Here is a 21,652-nt window from a genome sequence, read left to right as displayed (position 1 = left end):
CCTAATAATATCACAAGAAATTCAAAATCTGACCAGTTACGATACATATTATAGCAATTTGTTATGGTATTAATTTTAAAGAGTCGCTAACCACGTTTTTCATGGATTTCTTGTTCTTTTCTCTTGAATCTAACTGTACGGATGTGATCGGCATGCTTGGTTTTACAAGAACCCTCTCTTGAATCATCCAATTTTGATGAATAAACGGGATTTTTTTAAGGCTTTAAAATCAATGACTCATGATCTTAATAAATATTTTAACATTAAAAATCACATTTTTTCATCAATCCAATGGTTGATTCCTAGCAAATTCACCATGCCAAACACATCCACGTGGTTGGATTTGCTAAAAAAGTGTGGGAAATAACCATATTTCTTGTTCTCATATTTTAGTTCTTATATTTGAGTTCTCATATTCACCTGACTTGTATTTTAAATCTTTAGATTTTAATTATCTTATAAACATCGTACATGATGATTTTTTTCTGTTCTTTTTTTTCCCACAAAACTCATTTTACAAAAAAGTCTTGCGAGTTTTCTCGTTGCTCAAGAGAAACCCTATACTGAATATATATATATATATATATATATATATATATATATATATATAACCCAATTGGCAAGGCTACATCAGACCAAAATTTCCCTCTACTTGGAGGAACGAAGGGGCAGATTCTATTCTATGGACTCTTAACCCCTGTCCCTAATATTAGTTCTGTCCAAGCTGTTCTTATTCTCCTCTAAAAGACACAATGTTATATTCCAGTGCCACCTTAAAATCCGACTTGCATCACCAAGTCCAAAGTTTCTTCTAGTACATTGAATTCGTGAATGGATCCCATCATTTGACAGAGGATGGGCTTCATCCTACATTCAATCCTAGCCATCCAACCAAAAAACTAGGATGGATCCATATTATCACCTAGTTGTGAACAGATGCATCAGTTGGATGGCTAAGATAGACATAGGATCTTTTGTATTCTATGTCAAAGATGGGATCCTTTTTGCTGCTCCCGATCCTGACCAGAAGCAGATCCAGTGTTCAGGCCAGAAAGTGTTCTGCCTGTTAAAAGATGATGTTGATAGAAGTAGTAAGAAGAGAACTCTAGAACAAGGTACAACTAAGAGTTCTAATGAGAAGGAAGGTTCGAGAAGGTGAGGGTTGGCCAGTTCAAGGAGATGAGTTTCCTAACGAAAGAAGAAGCCTTGTTAAGAAAGACATACCAAATATATTGAATTCTAGTAATGATAAGTTGCCTAAAACGGTTGGATTTTGCTATGTAGAGAGTGAAAAACCTATTTTTCAAGATATGTAATTGCCTATCTATAAATGAGATCAACCTTTTCTCTTAGTGATTGATGTGAGAGAGGGAGAGAGAGAGAGAGAGAGAACATTATCACTCATGAAGATCAACAAAATGCTGAACCCATGAACTCAACAAGAGCAAAAGCCAAAACAAATAAAAGAAAGCAAAAGAGAAAAAGAACATCATACGGACAAAACAATCTCACGCAGGAGCCGTTGGCCCAGAGGGGGAGCATCAACAGGAGGGAGCGGGAGATCACTAAGATGCATACGCAGGATTGTATAAACATCCACTAAGATTTTATGCACCAGATTATGAATGTTAACCGGAATTTGACGAAAATGAGCATCGTTGCACGCCATCCAAACAAACCACCAAGAGGTAAGCAACCATGTCCACCAGATCAATCTCCACCTCATGCTATGCCTAATATAAACTGGGCCCAAGATCAGATCGAGCGCAAAGGACTTCTCCTTAACAAACACTTCTGGATGCCTCCAGGTCATGTTAAAGAGTTCCACAAATATTGAGCAAGAACAGAACAAGTGAAACATAGATTCTTATGCAGGTTGACAAAGCATGCACCAACTTGGGAGTTGAAGGCCCCACTTCTTTAAATTACTATGGGTCTAAATCCTATTATGCAAAATTAACCAAGTCAGGACCCGAAAACGGGGAGAAGGGCCTTCCGCCCAAAGCATACTCTCGAGCAACCAATCAGCTTTCGAGGGGAGCAACGATCTATAGACTTTGAAGGTGAAGAACTCTCCGTTTGGCTTAAGCGTCCAGTGCAACAACTGACCAAAATTTTTGGAGTCCTCAAAATGGTCTCTGAAGAAGGCTAAAGCCCTCAACCATGATTTACACAAATGTGAGAACGTCAAACCCCGGGTACCCAGAATAACCAGGATAAGAGCAGAAGCCCCATATTTAACAAGAAGTAAACAAGCATAAAGGTTATCCGGTTGGTGGGCTAGCCAACATTGCTTGGCGACAAGAACAATGCTCTGCAGTCTGGGTGCAGGAACACCTAAGCCAGCTATACGCCGAGGTAAGACCACCGAATGCCAACCAATCAAGTGACTCTTACCCTTGAGTTGACATTCAGACCATAGAAAACCTGCCAGCAAGCGCGTCAGCTGCTTCTCCACTCCCACATGCATCACAAACATAGACATGAAAAATTCTGGAATAGTGGAAAGAACATGTTTCAAGCCCAAGTACATTATAGGCAACTCAAAAATAATGAAATTAAAAATTTTCCTCCCAACTGTAAGCATAGTGGACTGAACATTGAACATAGTAAGAGAGCATTTGTTCTCATTCAAAGAAAGCCCAGATAGAGAGAGGAAGAACTGAAGGATAAGCTTAAACCTAAGTATCTGCTGAACATTTACACGACAAAAAATGATCATATCATCAACATAAGTAAGAATATGACCTAGAAAGTCCAGAACCTGCAAATGATCAATGAATCGCGATGTCACAACCCGCTTAAGCAAGACCACAAGACCTTCAACAACCGCATTGAACAACAAAGGTGAGAGAGGTCACCCTTGCCGCAGACCCCGCCCCAGCTTGAACCGATCTCCTCTAACACCATTGATATTTAACATGGCCTAGGCATTTGATACCGGCTCCCTCACCCAACCAGAAAAACGATGACCAATACCGAAATTTGATAAGTAAGAATATGACCTAGAAAGTTCAGAACCTGCAAATGATCAATGAATCACGGTGTCGCAGCCCTTTTAAGCAAGACCACAAGACCTTTAACAACTGCATTGAACAACAAAGGCGAGAGAGGGCACCCTTGCCGCAGACCCCGCCCCAGCTTGAACCGATCTCCTCTAACACCATTGATATTTAACATGGCCTGGGCATTTGAGACTGGCTCCCTCACCCAACCAGAAAAACAATGACCAATACCAAAATTTGATAACATGTGAAATAAGAAGGGCCAATGCACGAAATCCAAAGCTTTATGAAAATCTAATTTAAGGACAAAATAAGGTTGACCACTATGCTACAAGAAATGAACAATCTTTGACGCCATGATGAATGAGTGTTGGACCCTCTTATTACGGATAAAGGTGAACTGAGAGTCTGAAAAAATTTGATGAGCCACCGATTTCAGCCTATTCGTCAAAACCTTGACAAACATCTGATAGAGAGCACTCATAACTGAGATTGGGCAGAACCAAGAAATATCAATGGTCTCATCAACTTTTAGAATAAGCGAAATAATAACTAAGTGAAAATGATAAGACAACTTGGAGTTATGATAGAACTCGTCAAACATGTTCACCACATCCGACTTAACACAATCCCAAAAGATTCTGAAAAAGTTGACATGAAACCCATCAATATCGGGCTCTTTCCAACCTGACAAATCCTTAATGTCCCTAAAAATATCATCTTCAGAGAACCTCTTTTGCATAGATCTGGCTTGCTCATGCTGAATCGACCCAAGTAGAACATTACCAATGACACCCTCTGTAACGAACAAAGCAGAATATAATGCCTTAAAATATAGCATGATTGCCGGATTAACATGCTGATTGAGATAAGAAACACCCCCAATGGAGATAGAAGGAACGACCTTCTTCCTATGACGATGGGAAGCATATGAGTGAAAAAATTTAGTGTTGTCATCACCAGCCGCAAGTCATTTTACCTTAGACCTCTGCTTCAAATGAATTTCCTCCTTGACCCTCCAGCTTTTCAAGAGCATAGTTAACTCTAAAGACCTGGCTTGAAAATTGAGAAGTTGTAAATCAGAAAGAGAAAGTCGGGGAAAGACATAGACTGATACAACAACGAAATCTCATGATCCCATGCAGTCATTTGCTGAAATTTCTCTACATTGCGACTATGAAGCCAGGCCTTGATATCCTTATCTAGACGAGAAAGCTTCTTTTAAACTCGAAGAGCCGCCCAATGCTCATCAGAAGGTTTGTTCCAAGAATTAGCAATAATCGTGAGAAAACTAGCTTTTGGAGCCATCATTCTTCAAATGCAAAGCTCCAGGTGGATTTAAAGTCATCCCCCCAATGAGTGATGATCTACCCATGATCTGAGATTGAGGGAGCAAGCAATACACACTTAATGTCGGGAATGAGGTACAGTAAATTAGGAGTGACAAAGACCCTATCAAGGAACCTACGACACGGGCGAGATCGTCTATTTGACCAAGAGAAGCGCTCTCCGGTTAAAGTGATAGGGTATAGGAGATGCCGATGAACAAAGGATTGGAAACCTCACATAGAGGGATTAGGAATAGCAAGCCTATTAGAGTTATGAATAGAAAGCAAATAATTGAAATCCCTCATAAGAAGGTGACATTCTGCACTAGAAATGACAACCCTATCTAAATCATTCCAGAACGTGGGCCTCATGGTGGCAAGATTAGGGCCATAAACAACAGAAACCACTACCCTTCTACCAATTGCCTGCAAATTGAAAGCAACAGACAGAGAGAAAAGACCCATGTCTAGCTGAGATAAATTTAAAGACTGCTTCCCCAAGATAAGGATACCTCCGGCATGGTTGAGAGAGAGAGAGAGGCTTAACTGTGGATGTAGATCTAATTTGGATCGAACCACGTAAACCATGTGTGATCAATGTGCATGATTTTATGATATGTTAGCAAGGTATCAGAGCTAGCATCACCACCATCGTCAATTTTATAGAGATAGGTCCTCTTGCTGCCATGGCATCCAAGGAAGAGAAGAGAAGCAATTCTGATATAAGTGCCTTTTCTAATCCTCTTCTTTTTTACTAGCCCCAAATAATTCAGTATTATCTTAGAACTAAATTAAATGCCAAAAACTATGCTTTATGGGCACCTCAGTTTCGTCCATTTGTTGATATGGTATGATCTCGATGGTTATATTGTTGGCTTTAAGCCTAAACCGAGTGAGATGATTGAAAAGGATGGAAAGTTCATTCCTAACCCTGAGTATGTAGTGTGGAGGAGACATGACCAACTCCTCTTAAGCTGGATCATCTCCTCATTGTTTGAATCCATCCACAAGCAGGTGGTTGGTCTTGAAACATCTTATAAGGTCTGAAAAATCGTCAAGGAGTTGTATGTTGCCCACTCTAGAGCCAAGGTCGTGCAACTAAAAGAGTAACTTCAATGTATCAAGAAAAACATTAAAAACATAGATGACTATAAATAGTGTCTTATGATAAACAATAAATCTATGTGCTCTGCATGTCAAGTGGGTAAACAACACAAGATGCCCTTCTTTAGAGTGTCGTATGATAAACTCAACCCTTTAGAGATAGTTTTCAATGATGTGTAGGGTCCGGTTGTAGCAAGTTGTGATGGATTCAAATGCTATGTTATTTTTGTTGATACTTACTCCAGGTATACATGGTTTTATGACTAATAGGGAAACCTGTTTTGGGGATCTCTCTCTCTCAAATGTGTATGCATGTGTGCACGTGTGTGCTTACGTGTGAGTGTAATTGGTAATTTTGCAGATGAACTAACAGCTTTAAATTTAACGATCCTGTTGCCCTCAGGAATAACTTTGTGTATGACTGCAATTTGGAGCAAGCCACTAATAGGTAGGGCTGGCAAACGAGCCAAGCTTGGGCTGTTCAGGCTCACCTCTTTTAAGGATACACCCCAGATCGGGCTCAGTTCATGAGCCGTCGTTATGAGGCGAGTTTGGTGTCCTCATCACGAGTTGGCTTGTTTTTCTTGAAAGTTATTTTTGTGTTTTTTAAGCTTGTTAATATATAAATTATATATAATATATGTAAAATACATATAATAAATGTATAAAACATATGTAATATGTATATTATATATAATATATACTATATTTATAAAATATATAATATGTAAAACGAGCCTATACAAGCTGAGCCGAGCCAAGCTTGCCATGTTTGTGCTTAACTCATTTACCTAAATGATCTGGCTCGTACCACAGCTTGCCGCGAGCTTAATTTCCTAGCTGAACCGAATGGCAAGCTGCTCGTCTCGTTTCCCAGCACTACTAATATCACTAACTTAAAATGGACCCCGTATCCTACTCCGCTCAAAGACAGATCAACTATGATGCCAGAACCATGTCATCCTTTTTCTTTCTGATAGCCAAAAATGGGATGTGAACCAGAGTCTAAGTGCCTATGTCTTCGTGATCATGTATGTATTTGTTTTTGTTTTCTGTTTGCTTCAGAAGTAACTTTTGTTATCAGTTTTTGTAACTTGATCTGGCTCTCATTTTGAACGCATATACAAGCGCAGTATGGACATGATGTATGTCAAAGTTATATTTATGTTTGCACGTACCGTGAGTAGGTTGCATGCTTTAGAAACATCGCATATTGTAGGCTGATATGGTCCTTAATACCTGTGTTCAGGAGCCACTCTTACCAGCCTTTGATCTCTAGCCTTTCTGATAGCCAATAATGCTGTCTTTTCTTTTTTTTTTCGCTGGGGTCAAGGGAAAACCCCCTACAACCAAACAGCACATTTGTACAAGCGATCAAGAACAGAACACTAGTAGATGTGCAAAATTGTGAGAAACTACTTTGTTGAAACTACTGCAAAAGCCCTCTTAGGCACATATTAGCTGCAATAGAACCTTTGGATTGATAAAATTCCTACATCACACTTCTTTGCTACATTAGTTTTCTTTGAATACGCATTAGAAATTGCGTCCGGCACTTCATTGGTGGACTGACTAACACAATTCATGAAGGTTTCGTCAATTGATGCCTCCATCTTTCTAGCTCATACCTCAAACAAGCAGGAGGCTTTATGCCCTGTCAACCTCTGCATGTGTATTAGACCACCTGTACAGTAGGGTTGGAGCGCATTCATCGACTTTTTCTAGACCATACCTGATGCAGAGCAGGCGGTACCATGTGACCCTGACACGGCGCCAGGGAACCCGACCCACCATTTGGAATGGATGATCGGATCCAGCAGCAGGATCCGACCACAGGTGAGTTGACCCGATGCAGGAAGATAACGTGCACCTACTCCAGAAGAGGAAAGGCCCGGCTCAACACCAATCCAGTCCCGAGTTCGGGTCCGGACTGGAGACCCAGATCCAGTGGCCATCTTTAAAAGCACTGTCTACGGTTGCGTGAGGGGACAATTTTTTGGAAGAATAACCACAGTTTTCTTTTCATTTCAGCAGCATTCCTTTTGTTTCCCTGACATTTTCTTCATTTTTCTATTATTGTTCGTTGTTTTGCCTTTCTTTCATTTTACCCATCAACCTGTTCATTGACATTTGGCATTGAAATAAATAAATTCAAGCCTCACCGTCAGGGTGGGCATTATTTTTTAGTCTGTTCAGTGCACGACTGTGTAAAACCGTGCCTTCACAACCTCCATCAAGGCCATATGAGGGTTGGAGACTGCATCAGGTGGTCGTGCCCTCACTGCCATTAACAAAACCGGTTGAAGGCTGCATCAACTTGGTATCATAGCCTAGGCGTCCTCCTTCGGCAGCAGTATGACTCAAGAGGCGGGGAACTATCCGACACGCCGCAAGGAACGGGAGGAGATCGGTACCGAAGACCCAATGATGCGCGTGATGGAAATGATGACAAAAATGCAAAAGAATATGCTACGCATGAACAAAGAAATGGCTGAGATCACAAAGAGGTTGGATGGGATTGACGGTCATCCCGTCGCCATAGAATCGCCCGCAGGGTCAAACCCGGTGACAACCCAACAAGTGGGTACCATGGTGGGCGATGGTGCAGTAAGCATCGTCGCAGCTGCAACGATCGACCCAGCCCAACTGGGTCCTTAGCCTGCGGTACTGCTGGAGGGCTTTGAGGAAGGTCTGCGCAAGACTACCAACCGAGAAACGCTCCAGCAAGGTATGCAAACGCTGAATCCTGGCACGACTGCGACGCAACCAACCCTGGTGCCTCTTGGAGATCCTCCCATCATTGGCGTGAATACGCAGGTCTGGCATCGACCCACGCAACTAGGACTGCAGGCCGGACCCGGCCAGTGTGGTCCGAGTGTGACGATGGATCAGCCCGTGGGTGTGCCAACGTCCGCTCACGCTGGGATGGGTCTGTCAACCCTCCCAGGGCCTGCTCACAAAAGTGCATTCGCAGGCAGCTTGTAAGCTAAGGGGATCGACCCCCTGTGGTTCAGACCAGACCCCTCAGGGACCGGTTAGGAACCCATATTAATCGGGTCCAGACCCGGTTACCGAGGACCACCCTTTGGGTTCTTGGGAGCGGGTCTGGGTCTTCCAGCCGCATACCCAGTTGGGTTTGGTTCACAGTTCGCTCCGAATCTAACCCAACCCTCTAATTTTGAACCCCAAAATGGATCCTATACCGACCAAACTTGTATCAGACCCAAACGAAGCTCCAGCTTGATTTTGAGCTGGGTCAAAACCAGACCCATAATAATATAGATCGTGGATCGAGTTCAAACCAAGTCTTTTATCCCCACAACTCGATCCCCGATCCAACCTATCCAAATTTGGGTCCGACGAGTAGTTTAGGATTAGGCATGATCCATATCCAGTCGAGCGAATCATCCCAGTCCTACACCAACCCAACCTGATACCTGAACTCGAACCAACCCAGTAACCCCTTCCCGATCCAAAACCCAGTACCTCGCCCCACCCAACACCATTATCATAACCCAAACCCGTACTACCCCTTTCCTACCCACTTAGAGCCCGAGACCCAACAAACTTGTCCACCTTTAGTAGGACCCCCTTATATACAGTGCAATAGCGACAACCATAAATGGCCTCCATCGGTGGGCAAACCAAGCTGCGGCAGTTTCAGCAGGAAGTTGAGTGACCTGAGCACCAACCACCCCTCGGTGGAGTTCATCAGCACCAGCATCCAGGCGAGCAGTACCGCATAGAGGGCGGTGAAGCAGTATGGGATGATGACGCTTTCTGGAACGAGTATCCTGCAGGAATGGTGGAGGCTCGTCAATAGAGAGCACTAGAGCACCCCTCCACTCATGGGGTGAAGCTTGATCTTCCGGAGTTTGTGGGGCGGTTTGACGCGGAGCAATTCTTCGACTAGTCTTATGTTGTGCAGTTCTTTTTTGACTACCACACCGTCGTTGAGCACCGTCGTGTCTCTCTAGCGTCTACTCACTTGAGAGGCCTAGCACAGACATGGTGGGTGGAGCTGCAGCAGTCAAGAGAGCGGCATGGACTAGAGCGTGTACAGCCGTGGGAGGAGATGCATAGATTGATGCAGTCAAAATTCATGTCTTCAGATCACGTTGAGAGAGCCTACAAGAAGTACCTGGCCTTGCGTCAAGGCACTCGAACTGTGGCGGAGTACACTGCTGAGTTCCATCATCTTTCTCTACGTGTGCAGATCGAGGAAACTGCCCGCCAGCAGGTCGCGAGGTATATTTCTGGTCTTCGTCCTGTTATTTCTGACGACTTTTGTTGTATCACGGTTGAGACATTAGATCAGGCAAGCAGTTATGCCATGAACGTCGATAAAAAGTTGAAAAGGAGGCAGGAATATAGGACTTCCCGTAGTGAACAGTCCAGTCAACCCAAGTCGAGTTTCCCAACCAGAGGAGCAAGCTCCTCTAGGAAGGAGGACTCAAAGTCTACCCCTAGAGCAGAACTTAGCAAACCTAACCCGTCCGGACCTGCATTCAATACCCGGTCTAAAGCCAAACCTAGTGAGTCTACCATCCATTGTTTTAGGTGTCAAAAGTTAGGGCATGTTGCGTCTAGGTGTCCCACTGTTAGCAAGAACACTCATCTCGTCGAAGGTATTATGGAGTCAGCATCTGAGAGTGAGAGTGAGTCTTTGGTCAAGGATGAGGATGAGAGGGAAGTCGTAGAGTTCGGCGACAAAGTCGAAAACTTATTGTCCATTCGTCATGTTTTGACCGCACCCCGCGAGTTGACCCCTGCAAAATGGTTGCGAAACAATATTTTTAGAACCCGATGCAACTGTGAGGGTCATGCATGTGATGTTATTATCGACACTGGTGCTTGTGAGAACATGGTGTCCGAGAGCGTTGTGTCTATCTTGAACCTAAAAATAGAGAAACTGTCCCACCCATACAAGATGGCGTGGTTCAAGAAAGGAAACAAGGTTTCCATCACCCGATGTTGTTTAGTTCGGTTCTCCATGGGGGAGCACTACCACGATGAGGTGTGGTGTGATGTAGCCCCCTATGAGTGTGTGTCACATCCTTTTGGGTCGTCCTTGAGAGTTTGATCATAAGACCATTCATGATGGCCGTAAGAACACGTACTCGTTCATATTTAAAGGTCATAAGATAATCATTTTCCCCATCAAGGAGACAGGGTTTCCCACGGTAGATAAGCCTGAGTGAGTTTCTCGGCTTGCAGGGCTATCCTACCGGTCTTTCTTGAATGGTGGTTATTGTTATGTTGTGGTGGCTAAGTCGTCGATGAGTACATCGTTACCCGTTCCTATGGACATCGGCCCCCTTATTGAGGAGTTTAGCGACATTATGCCAGATGACCTTCCGGATGGTCTTCCTTCCATGAGTGTTGTGCAACATGCTATTGATTTTGTGCCAGGGTCGAGTATCCCCAATCTCCTTGCGTATCGTATGAACCCTTTTGTGCATGCCGAGTTGTTGAGGCAGGTCCAGGAGTTACTACAAAAGGGCTTTATTTATGAAAGTGTGAGCCCTTGCACGGTACCCGCCCTGCTCACCCCTAAGAAAGATGGGTCCATGTGCATGTGTATAGATAGTCGAGCGATAAACTACATCACTGTCAAATACAGTTTTCCCATCCCTCGTTTGGATGATATGTTTGATATGTTGGCTGGTGCTTCCATTTTCTCCAAAATTGATTTAAAAAGTGGGTATCACCAGATTCGTATCCGGAAGGGGGATGAGTGGAAGACGACATTCAAGACATGTGATGGGTTGTATGAGTGGTTAGTCGTGCCATTGGGGTTATCTAATGCCCCAAGTACTTTCATGAATATGATGACCCAAGTGTTATGCCCTTGTATAGGGAAGTTTGTCGTGGTATATTTTGATGATATTTTGATTTATAGTTCGTCTTTATCTGACCATTTGAGTCACATGCGTCAGGTCTTAGAAATTTTGAGGAGAGAAAAATTGTATGTTAATGTGAAAAAGTGTGAGTTCATGACATCCAGTATCGTATTCTTAGGTTTTATTATGTCATCTGATAGAGTAAAAGCAGATCCCGCGAAAGTTCGTGCGATTGTCAATTGGCCTACCCCAAAGACTATAGGAGAGATCCGTAGTTTTCACGGGTTAACCACTTTTTACCGACGTTTTATGAGAAACTTCAACACCCTCATGGACCCCATCACGGAGTGCCTAAAGGGTACTAGTTTTCATTGGACGTCTGCTGCGGGAAAGGCCTTTACAACCATCAAAGAGAAAATGACCAGTGCTCATGTCTTAGCCCTTCCTGATTTTAGTGTTGTCTTTGAGGTTGAGTGTGATGCCTCCAAGGTGGGAATTGGAACAGTCTTGAGTCAGAATTGTAGACATGTTGCCTTCTTTAGTGAGAAGCTGACTCAGGCCAGGTGCCAGTATTTTACTTACGATGTTGAGTTTTATGTCGTGGTACAAGCCCTTCGTTATTGGAGACATTATCTTATTTATAAGAAATTTGTCTTATACACGGACCATAAGGCATTGAAGTATCTGAATAGTCAAAAGAAGTTGAGTGCCCGTCATGCCAAGTGGGTTAGCTTCTTGGAAGAGTACACCTTCTTGATTCGCTATCAATCTGGTACTCTCAACATGGTGGTTGACGCTCTTAGTAGGAAGAACAACCTTCTGATGACTATGTCAGTGCAGGTCATTGGGTTCGAGCACTGTAAGGAGTTATACCCAATGGACCCTGATTTCCAGAAAGTCTGGGAGGGGTGCATCTCCTCAGATCGCACTATCGACCACCATTTTAGTATTCATAATGGTTACCTCTTTTGTGAGAACAAATTATGTGTGTCTGATTTCTCCCTTAGGCTTCAATTGATTTCTGAATTACATGAGGGAGGGTTAGCTGGGCATTTCGGACATGATAAGACGTCCGCTCTGTTAGATGAACGATACTTTTGGCCCAAAATGCGCAAAGATGTTGTCAAGTTCATTCAAGGTTGGCATGTGTGTCAAGTGTCCAAGGGTCATCGTTAGAATAGTGATTTGTATACTCCATTACCCATTCCTGAGCGACCGTGGGAGCACGTGTCCATGGATTTTATCGTGGGCCTTCCCAGAACTCCATGTCATTTTGATTCAATTTTAGTCGTTGACCGGTTCTCCAAAATGGCTATTTTTGTCCTGTGTAAGCGAACCACCGATGCCTCTTTAGTAGCATCCTATTATTTCAAGGATGTCGCCTGCTTCCATGGTTTACCCCACACGATCACCTCTGATCGTGACACACATTTTATGAGTCATTTTTGGAAATCGTTATGGGCCTTATTGAAGACCAAGCTTCAGTTCAGTAGTGCTTACCACCCTCAAACCGAAGTTGTCAACCACACCTTAGGAAACTTGTTACGGAGTCTAGTGGGGGGAAATGTCAAAACCTGGGATCTAGTCTTGCCTAAAGCCGAGTTTGCATATAACAGTTTCATCAATAGGTCTACGGGCAAGTCTCATTTTCAAGTGGTTTATGGTTGGTCGTCCACTCATATCGTCGATCTAGCTCTAGTGTCCAGTCTCTCCGACCCAGCCCCAGACGCCTTTGATGTCGTTGAATACATGCGTGATATACATAGGCAAGTCTAGGCCAAACTCGTTGAGAGTTACGAAGCGTACAAAGCCTTCGTTGACCAAGGTCGTCACGACATTCAGTTTCAAGTTGGTCAGTTTGTTTGGGTTTAGTGTTTCCCCGTGGGTACTTATAATAAACTGAGCCCTAAGAAATATGATTCATTCAAGGTCCTACGACGATTAAGTCTGAATGCCTACCTCCTAGAACTGACCAACGATTGGAACATTTCCCTGATTTTCAATGTGTCTGATCTATATGCTTACTGTGAGAACAACAAGTTGTCAGAGCTAACTTCTTCCCAACCAGGGGAGAATGATGCAGAGCAGGCAGTACCATGTGACCCTGACACGGCTAGGGAACCTGACCCACCATTTGGAATGAACGATCGGATCCAGCAGTAGGATCCGACTACAAGTGAGTTGACCCGATGCAGGAAGATAACGCACACCTACTCCAAAAGAGGGAAGGCCCGGCTCGACACCGATCCAGTCCCGAATTGAAGCCTTCTCGAGTCTGGGTCTGGGTCCGCGTCCGGACTCGAGACCCAGATCCAGTGGCCATCTTTAAAAGCACTGTCTAGGGTTGCGTGGGGGGACAGTTTTTTGGAAGAATAATCAGAGTTTTCTTTTCAGCAGCATTCCTTTTGTTTCCCTGTCATTTTCTTCATTTTTCTATTACTGATCGTTGTTTTGCCTTCTTTCATTTTATACAGCAAACCTGTTCATTCACATTTGGCATTGAAATAAATAAATTCAAGCCTCACCGTCAGGGTGGGCATTATGTTTTAGTCTGTTCAGCGCACCACTTTATAAAGCCGTGCCTTCACAACCTCCATCAAGGCCACGTGAGGGTTGGAGACTGCATCAGGTGATCGTGCCCTCACTGCCATTAACAAAACCCGTTGAAGGCTGCATCAATACCTCAAGCAAGCAAGAGGCCGTATGCCTAGTCAACTAGGGCAGAGATGAATGGTTATTGTGATTAAAATTGAGCTATATTTCAGCATGGCAGAATTGCATTTTTATTCTCAGCTTCAAAACAGTTAATCATGTAAATAATAGTAGCAGACAAACAATTTGAACATCAAATACAGTGTTTTGTAGTTAACACCAAAAGAATCAATGGTTCGCCCCTTGTCAGGAAAAAAAAACACTTTCACCAGCAGCACCTTCTTTTTCATTACTTCTGAAACTCCTCTTACATGCTCAAAGTTTGAAGGACTCCCAGGCATCAATTCTCCTCTCAGTACCACCAGACCAGTTAGTTAACATCTGTAGGAAAGCAGTGACTACAACTCAACAGTACATCACTTCAACGATACAACCTAAAGTCCCTTGTTATCTCCATCCAGCAACTGCTGGGGAGTTTCTGTGCATATTGTCAGTCGCAATGTCAGCATCTTGTTGACCGAGCTCAACTCCGTTCTGGCCAATTCTCCAGCAGTAACTACAACTTAGAGTTGAGCCAATCAAGAATGTCTTTCATTACAAGGTTCCTTTCGGGTTCAAACAGCAGGTCATGCAGAAATTCTTCATAAAGCTTGATGGATTTATCTATTGAGGATGCTTCCTCGTACAGAGCTTGAGATGCAGTTGGATCTGTCAAAGTATCAGCAGAGCCATGTAGAACCAAAAATGGAACAGTAATTTTCCTTAAATTTTGTTGCAGAAATGATGCTATACGTAGGATTTCACTCCCTGTCCGAACTCTGATGGAACCAGTGTACACCAAAGGGTCAGAATATTTTGTTATCAGTGCCTCTGGGTCACGAGAAACTGGTAGTCCCTTCTTGTTTGACAAACCAATCTGATACCTTGGTAATAAAAGGGAGATAATTGGTGCAATCACCTAAGATTAGTGAGAAAGACAAAATTAGCTACTTCATAACAAATGCAAGGTTGTCAATCCGCAAACCATGCCCATCAGATCAACATGTGTGTGGTCATTAACCAACTCAAACAACTTGAAGTTCAAATGATGCTACTTGCATTGACCAAGTCAGGTTAGTGGCCCCATTCCTCAGAAACGTTAAGGTATGACCCATGTCATGCTGGTATCCCTAGAAAGTATAACAAGAAAACACATATTAATTCATAAATCACATGCTTACACCAAAGATTGCATTGGATGGTTGGACTCGTATGGCTGGAGATGTTAGTACAACTCCTTCAATAACAGCCTTCACTTCTGGATCTAGAACTGCCTTCACAATATTCATTAAAAGGAATAGAACATTGTGAATTAGTGACTGAAAAAGGGTGAAACCATGAAATTGCAATCTTCTGAAATTATATCAAAATGTGCGCTTCATAAGAAATCTTACCTTTAGAATTATTGAAGCACCAGTTGAATGACCAAAGAGAAAGCAAGGAAGACCTGAATTTTCCATCAGCACCTTCACCAGAAATGCTTTCTGCAGATACATCAACAGCACAAGAAAACAAAGTTGTATAAAGATTCGATCAAGTAAATGACTATGGTAAAATTAAGTAGAGTACCAAATCACTGACTGCGTCATCCAGCGATGGAACATAACCATGCAAGCCATCACTTCCACCATGTCCTACAGAAAATAGGAAACTAAAATGAGAAATGCAACAGGATCTATGTTTCATGCATTTAATTGAAAATTAAAATTATTTATTAAAAAAAAAGTAGTTTATCTATCATCTTTAACAAATACAAATATAATCTATCATCCGCTCTAAGTCCAAGCATGACAGAATTATTAAATGCATGAGATTGCTTAAGACTTGGTTATCAATTGCGTATACACTTACATGACCTTAAATCATCAAGAAGCAAACTCAGGCATTCATGGAATGACACTAATTTAGCATAAATAAATATTCCACTATCAATAACAAAGCCTCTAATGAAAAACAGAAAATAACGAAAAAGCTATGTATGCTTGCACCAACATCTGGAAATGATAACAAAACTAAAACAAGTAAAAAAGAAAGAAAATAAAATGGTAAAAGGAGATTCCCATAGGAACAAAGTATAATTTAAATGTCTTTTATATTGTTTTGATTCATGAGAAAAGGTAAGCAGTATGGCTGGTGAACAAGCAGAATGATCTGACCTCCATACCTGCTTGAACTTGGGCTCGCCAGGAGCTTGCATCTAGCCACCACGAGCATGATCCAAGCCCAAATCAGCTTGTTTAAATAAAAAATATTATTTTAACAAGATCAATGAGAGAAATTGAACCCCCCATAAATGTAAACCACATACAATAGAACCGTTCTATCCAATGTTCACATAATATGCAAGACTATTTATTCACTTCGCAAGCTTACTGAGCCAAACAGCTTTTGTTCATGCTTGGTACATTAACCACTGGGGGATCATCAGATGGGCTTATATTCAGCAAATAACCCATTTTATGAGCCCAAATGAGTTCCTTACTAAACTAAGTTAAAGTGGCTTAGTTTATTTACCAGCTTCAGTAAGCAGCCTTCACATGATTCCAGGTAAAGATGTTTGTAAAGCACTGAAGATGGCTGACAATAATCTCATAATCTAGATAAACAGACAACTAAGCTTAACCCGTCACATTCTCACTAGGATTCTAGTAAATTCATTCATGAGTCGCATGTCCCAAACCAAGTATAAACCAAAAGACTGGCCAACTAAAGCAGCCATGTTCCTCAATTGAGTGGCTGCTGTTACTGAGGAGGTACCAGTACTCTTAGGTGTATACTTGATTGTGATATCCATGTGAATGAAACTGACTACCTAACTGAAGCTATCGGCATCTTGATCTAGTCAAGTCCTTTATTTTCCCCCTTTTCTTTAGCCAAGAGCTAGGGGATAGCATACATACAGCACATAAAATGATTCACACTGATACCTCTTAGTTAAAGACAGGGCCTCTACAGGTCCAGCTATCACATTAAACCCACCTGAACAATTTTCTTTAATGATTTTCAGTTGAATTTCGAGGTTGTACATTAGTTTTCTGATTTAATGAAACACAAGGAGCAGAGGGAAATAACTATTTTCTCTCACACTGTCATACATAAGGTGCACCAGTATTGGAGGTTAAAGTCAGAGCAGCAAGCCCTTTGTTGATCCAACTTAATTACAGTGCAAATATAGGAGTTTTAAAAAAACTATGTAGAAATAAATGCCAAATCTATCTAAAAGAAATTAAGAGGAGGATTGGAAATGTACCCGTCCAATCAATCCCATAAACTTTGTAACCGTTGCCATTCAACTCCTTTGCAAAGCAGCTATACCTGCCACTGTTATACCACACCAATAATCAAGCTACAACATATGCATACATAATAATATTATTCAGGAAATTTAGTAGCACAGAGAAGAAAAAGATTCACCTGTGCTCATTAAGGCCATGTAGAACAATTACCAATGCCCTGATGAAAAAAAATAAATATATCAAGACTTCTATCATACAAAATTACATATGAATGACTAGGAAATTTACCACAGTTTCAATATCAGACTTGAACTCATAACCAACACCGCAGGTTTGAACCATATTACTAATATATTTCAATCAAAATATGTTGTGTGTCAAGCTATAGTAAGTCTATTCTTAAGTGAATTATGTCTCCATAGATAAAGTTCAGCCCAGAAAGAAGTCAAAGACAATGAGGCCAAGGAAATCACATCTAACAGGCGACTGTTGGTGTGCGTCCATCTGCTTGTTTGTGTGTGCAACTGTGCATCGCAAATAAATTCCGGCGTAGCCTAGTGTTAGTCCCGCAAATTCAACCCCAAATAAAAACACCCAATGGCACGGCCAAAGCTATGTAACACTAGATCAAGTAGGGAAAACAGAGAAATAAGTCTAGTCTTCCAAGCAATGGACGTGAACCACTCAATCCGACCACACATTTGCAGCCAACATTCCACTGTGTAAACGAGCACCATTTATGGATATAAGCAAGTCTCCTTGACAATTTATAGCCGTTGGATTAAATCTCTATTAGTATGATCCAGTAGGGCAGAACAACTAATAGGCATTACCACTGGGCCTAGAATGCTATAACATCCACTGCATTGCAGAATCTTAAGCATGATATGGAGAAAATCACCTGAGGACATGTATGAACCTCATTTTATTTCATGATTTCCAATTCTCATATTCTGAGGGGCATCAAATTCCAGTGCACACTGTCAGTCCAACCCAGTTGAGGGTACAAAATGTTTTTTCCAAAAAAAAAGAAAAAGAAACATCAGTAGAAAACCAAACAGTTTCTTGTTAAACTCCTGCGTTTGTGCCTGCAAAGTTTATACTGCAAGATAACACAGCAATGGTTGTACTCCCACCTCCACCAGTCTTACCACTATCACAGCCACGACTTCTTTGCTTGAAAATTTGAGGGGTCTGTACAATGAGATTGTTTCAGATTGGATAGAAGAGAATATAAATGCTGATCTGATGCTGGTAGGGTAGAGGAGATTGGTGGTGAAGTGATTGATTCAAATATCTCAAAAGATGGGGATAATGAACAGAAGATGGTGGCAGACAGTTTTTCTTGATGATTGTAATGTCAATGTACAGGCAGTTTTTTCACCAATCAGCCTCTCAACACCCCAAAATGACCTACCAAACACACCTAATTCTCTCTTAGCACTCATCCAACAAACTGTAAGATAAAAAAATTGTAGTATTGCACGCAAGCTCCAAATTGTGGCTAGCGAACTCAAAACGATCAACAGGAACCTACCCATCATCACAAAATAAAAAATCCTGGAAATGTATCTCCAGAGGTTTATCTTGGTAAACCAGTTTTAACTTAGATCTAGAAAATACAGGAAATACTCACAAATCAACTACTTCCGAGAGATGGATTTGATAATGAGTTTATCATACCACAGCTAGCAGACATTGTCAGAGGCAACCCGTTAACCATGATTAAAGAAATTAAAATCCGAAAATCAGGGTAGGCCCTATCCAAGGTATGGGCATTCTATCCAAGGGAACAGAACCAAATCGTCCAGACTGACCGGAGAGAAATCCACTGGTTTTTTAACATCAGCATTATCATTATGAGGATCCTATTAATGGCAAGAAAAAAAATGAAAAACAAAAAAGAACATGGTGGTGGGCCTTGGAATCATTATTATTAATAATAAATTTACCAAGACAGACTCGTAAAACCGACCCCATGTAGTTGGGATAAGGCTTGATGATGATGATGATGATGATGAAATTTCCCAAGACAAATGCATCGATTCTTCGCAAGCAACACTTTAATGAAACGAAAAGAGGAAGAAAAAAAACAAGAATTGTTTTCGTTCCCAATTTCTTCATCTCTGATGAAGAATTAACCGGAGAGATTTTGAGATTAGAAAATATCATGAAAAAAAAATCATGCCTGAGCCGGCCATTGCCCTAACATTTAGAACATTTTCCGGAAAAAAGGAAAAGGATCAGAATCAAAACCCATTTCCCCAATTCTTCCATTCACAATGTCTCGGAATGAACCCCTACCTCTCCTTCGCCGACGCCGGCGTCCACGACTGCGTGAACAGAGTGTCTCCCCTCCCGGTGACGAACAGACCGAACTCCCTGACCCTCGCCGCGCCCTTATCTTCCCTCACATTCCTGATCGCCAACGCCCGCCGGCTCGGCGTGTCTCCGTCGACCCCGACCCCGACGCTCCTGCGAGGGAGCGCGGCCAGAACCCGAAGGACCGGCACCGGTCCGCCACCGGTGTCCGGCCTCTGCTTCCTCTCCTCCTTGGGCCTCTCCGACGCCTCCGACGAGACGCACCGGATCCGCGTCGTCCGGAACGGCACCATCAGGAACAGGAGGACGGCGTGGAGGAGGGCGAGGAGCGTCCGCAGTGACCGCAGCGAGAACACGGCGTTCACTCGGACGCTCGCCCCGGCGGTCAGTACCAGAGACGCCGACGCCGAAGCAGAAGCAGAAGCAGAAGCAGAAGCCGAAGCCGAGGCCGAGGCCGAGGCCGAGATTCTGCTCTGTTCCATCCGCGGTGAGTCCATCGCCGTGAGAGAACCGCCAAACTTCGCCACCGTCGTCGTCTTCCTCCCGCCGCGCGCACTCACGGCATTGCAGAGAATGCACCGCTCCCTGGCCGGGATTATCGTCGGAACAGGTTGGAAATGGATCATGCAACCGGAGCAGGAACAAAAGAAAGAGATCAAACGCTGGGCGTTCTCAATTTGTAATTGTGATGATGAAGCAGAGAAGAGAAGGGAGTTGGCGTCCTAAACCTTCGTGGGTGATAATGGTGACGGGAGAGGACACGTGGCGTATGTCCCCACCATTTGACACGTGGTGCGACGCGGCGTGCAGAGTAGAAACAGTCCCCCGTCAATCAATGAAATGTACACGTGGCAAGCGCTCGTCGTTTTTTTTTTATGTAAATAAAATTTTTGAGTCATCAAATCTTGGTATATTTTAGGCTATTGTTTTTTTAAGTTTTTAAAGTTTAAAGTTTTAATTTATATGTTACTAAAATACGATCGAAAACCTGTTTTTCACTTTAAAAAAAAATATAAATCATATTTATAACGTTAGATCTATAACGAAAAAAAAAATGAAAATAATATTGCTGTTGTTTTATCACGGTTGGTGCACTGAAGGCATTTTCTAGTATATTGTACCTTTAACATAAGTGAACTTATATCCAGGAAAATGGGTCCCTGCTAAACAAATTTAGTGCTAAACCGTGTGTTAAATGGGTTTTTTGGGCTTCTCCAGTGTTTTTTATGCGGTTCCGATCCCATAAATGTGTTGGGCATGGCCAATTTACTAAGAATCTACACTTGGATCATATGTTTTCCATGAAAAAAATGATGTTTGGAGCCTAAAAATTTTACAAAGATTTTGGACCGTTCATTTTTTGAACTTTATAAAATCTCATCAATGTGTTGGAATCAAATGCTTCAAGAGCTGATCCCTCTAAAATCAAGTACATAGATCACATCTGTACAGTCAGAATTTAAAAATAAAATGAAAAAGCCCAAAAAAACCATTTATCACATGGTTTAGCACCACATGGGTTTAGCACGGACCCATTACTCCTTATATCCATATGTAAAATATATATTTGCTATTACTACTGTATACATAATCTAGTTGAAAAATGTAGGGCTATCAGCAGGTCGCGTCAGGGGTGGGTTAGGGTTGACCTGGCCCGCCAATATAACTAAAACCCAAGTATGGATTTGGTTCAGTCACCAAAATAGAATCTCAAACCCAGACTCACATAATTATAAATATGTATAATGGGATCGGGTACCCAACAAAAAGGGCAAGTTGGGTTGAGTAACTGACAAAATCATGACCCAAACCCGACCCACATATCGCTAGGGTCAACCTGAATATCATCCATACTCATGCCTGATCTTGTAGATGTATTCAACATGGTTTGTTTACTGGGGATTATACCTTAGATCATCTTTTTTCTATGTAAAAATATAATTTTTTGAATAGTCAAATTTTGATACATTGTTCCGGTTGAGTTTTGAAGCCCTTATAAAACCCACTTACATTTCCAAAATCATGATCCAAAACCTATTTTCTACTAAAAAACATTTTACATTAAGATATGATACTTGTACAAAAAATCACAAATTTGACATCATGTCTTTGACTCGGTCTAT

The 21,652-nt window shown here is 42.1% G+C and overlaps 1 protein-coding gene across 1 annotated transcript; it reads right to left on the bottom strand.

Moving 5' to 3' along the window:
* Window positions 1–14,039: 14,039 nt before the first annotated feature.
* On the bottom strand, window positions 14,040–20,155 carry LOC149812369 (uncharacterized). The gene is made up of 7 exons (XM_089993038.1): window positions 19,512–20,155; window positions 17,386–17,424; window positions 17,222–17,292; window positions 15,541–15,605; window positions 15,366–15,455; window positions 15,153–15,245; window positions 14,040–14,890 (listed from the first exon to the last, which is right to left on the bottom strand). The coding sequence occupies exons 1-7, from the start codon at window positions 20,153–20,155 to the stop codon at window positions 14,489–14,491; spliced, it is 1,404 nt and encodes a 467-aa protein (XP_089849164.1). The 3' UTR covers window positions 14,040–14,488.
* Window positions 20,156–21,652: the final 1,497 nt, after the last annotated feature.

This window comes from Nuphar pumila, chromosome 17 (genome assembly GCF_984573655.1).
Source record: "Nuphar pumila chromosome 17, dmNupPumi1.hap1.1, whole genome shotgun sequence".
NCBI lineage: Eukaryota > Viridiplantae > Streptophyta > Magnoliopsida > Nymphaeales > Nymphaeaceae > Nuphar > Nuphar pumila.
This window is presented reverse-complemented; position numbering and strand designations above follow the sequence as displayed.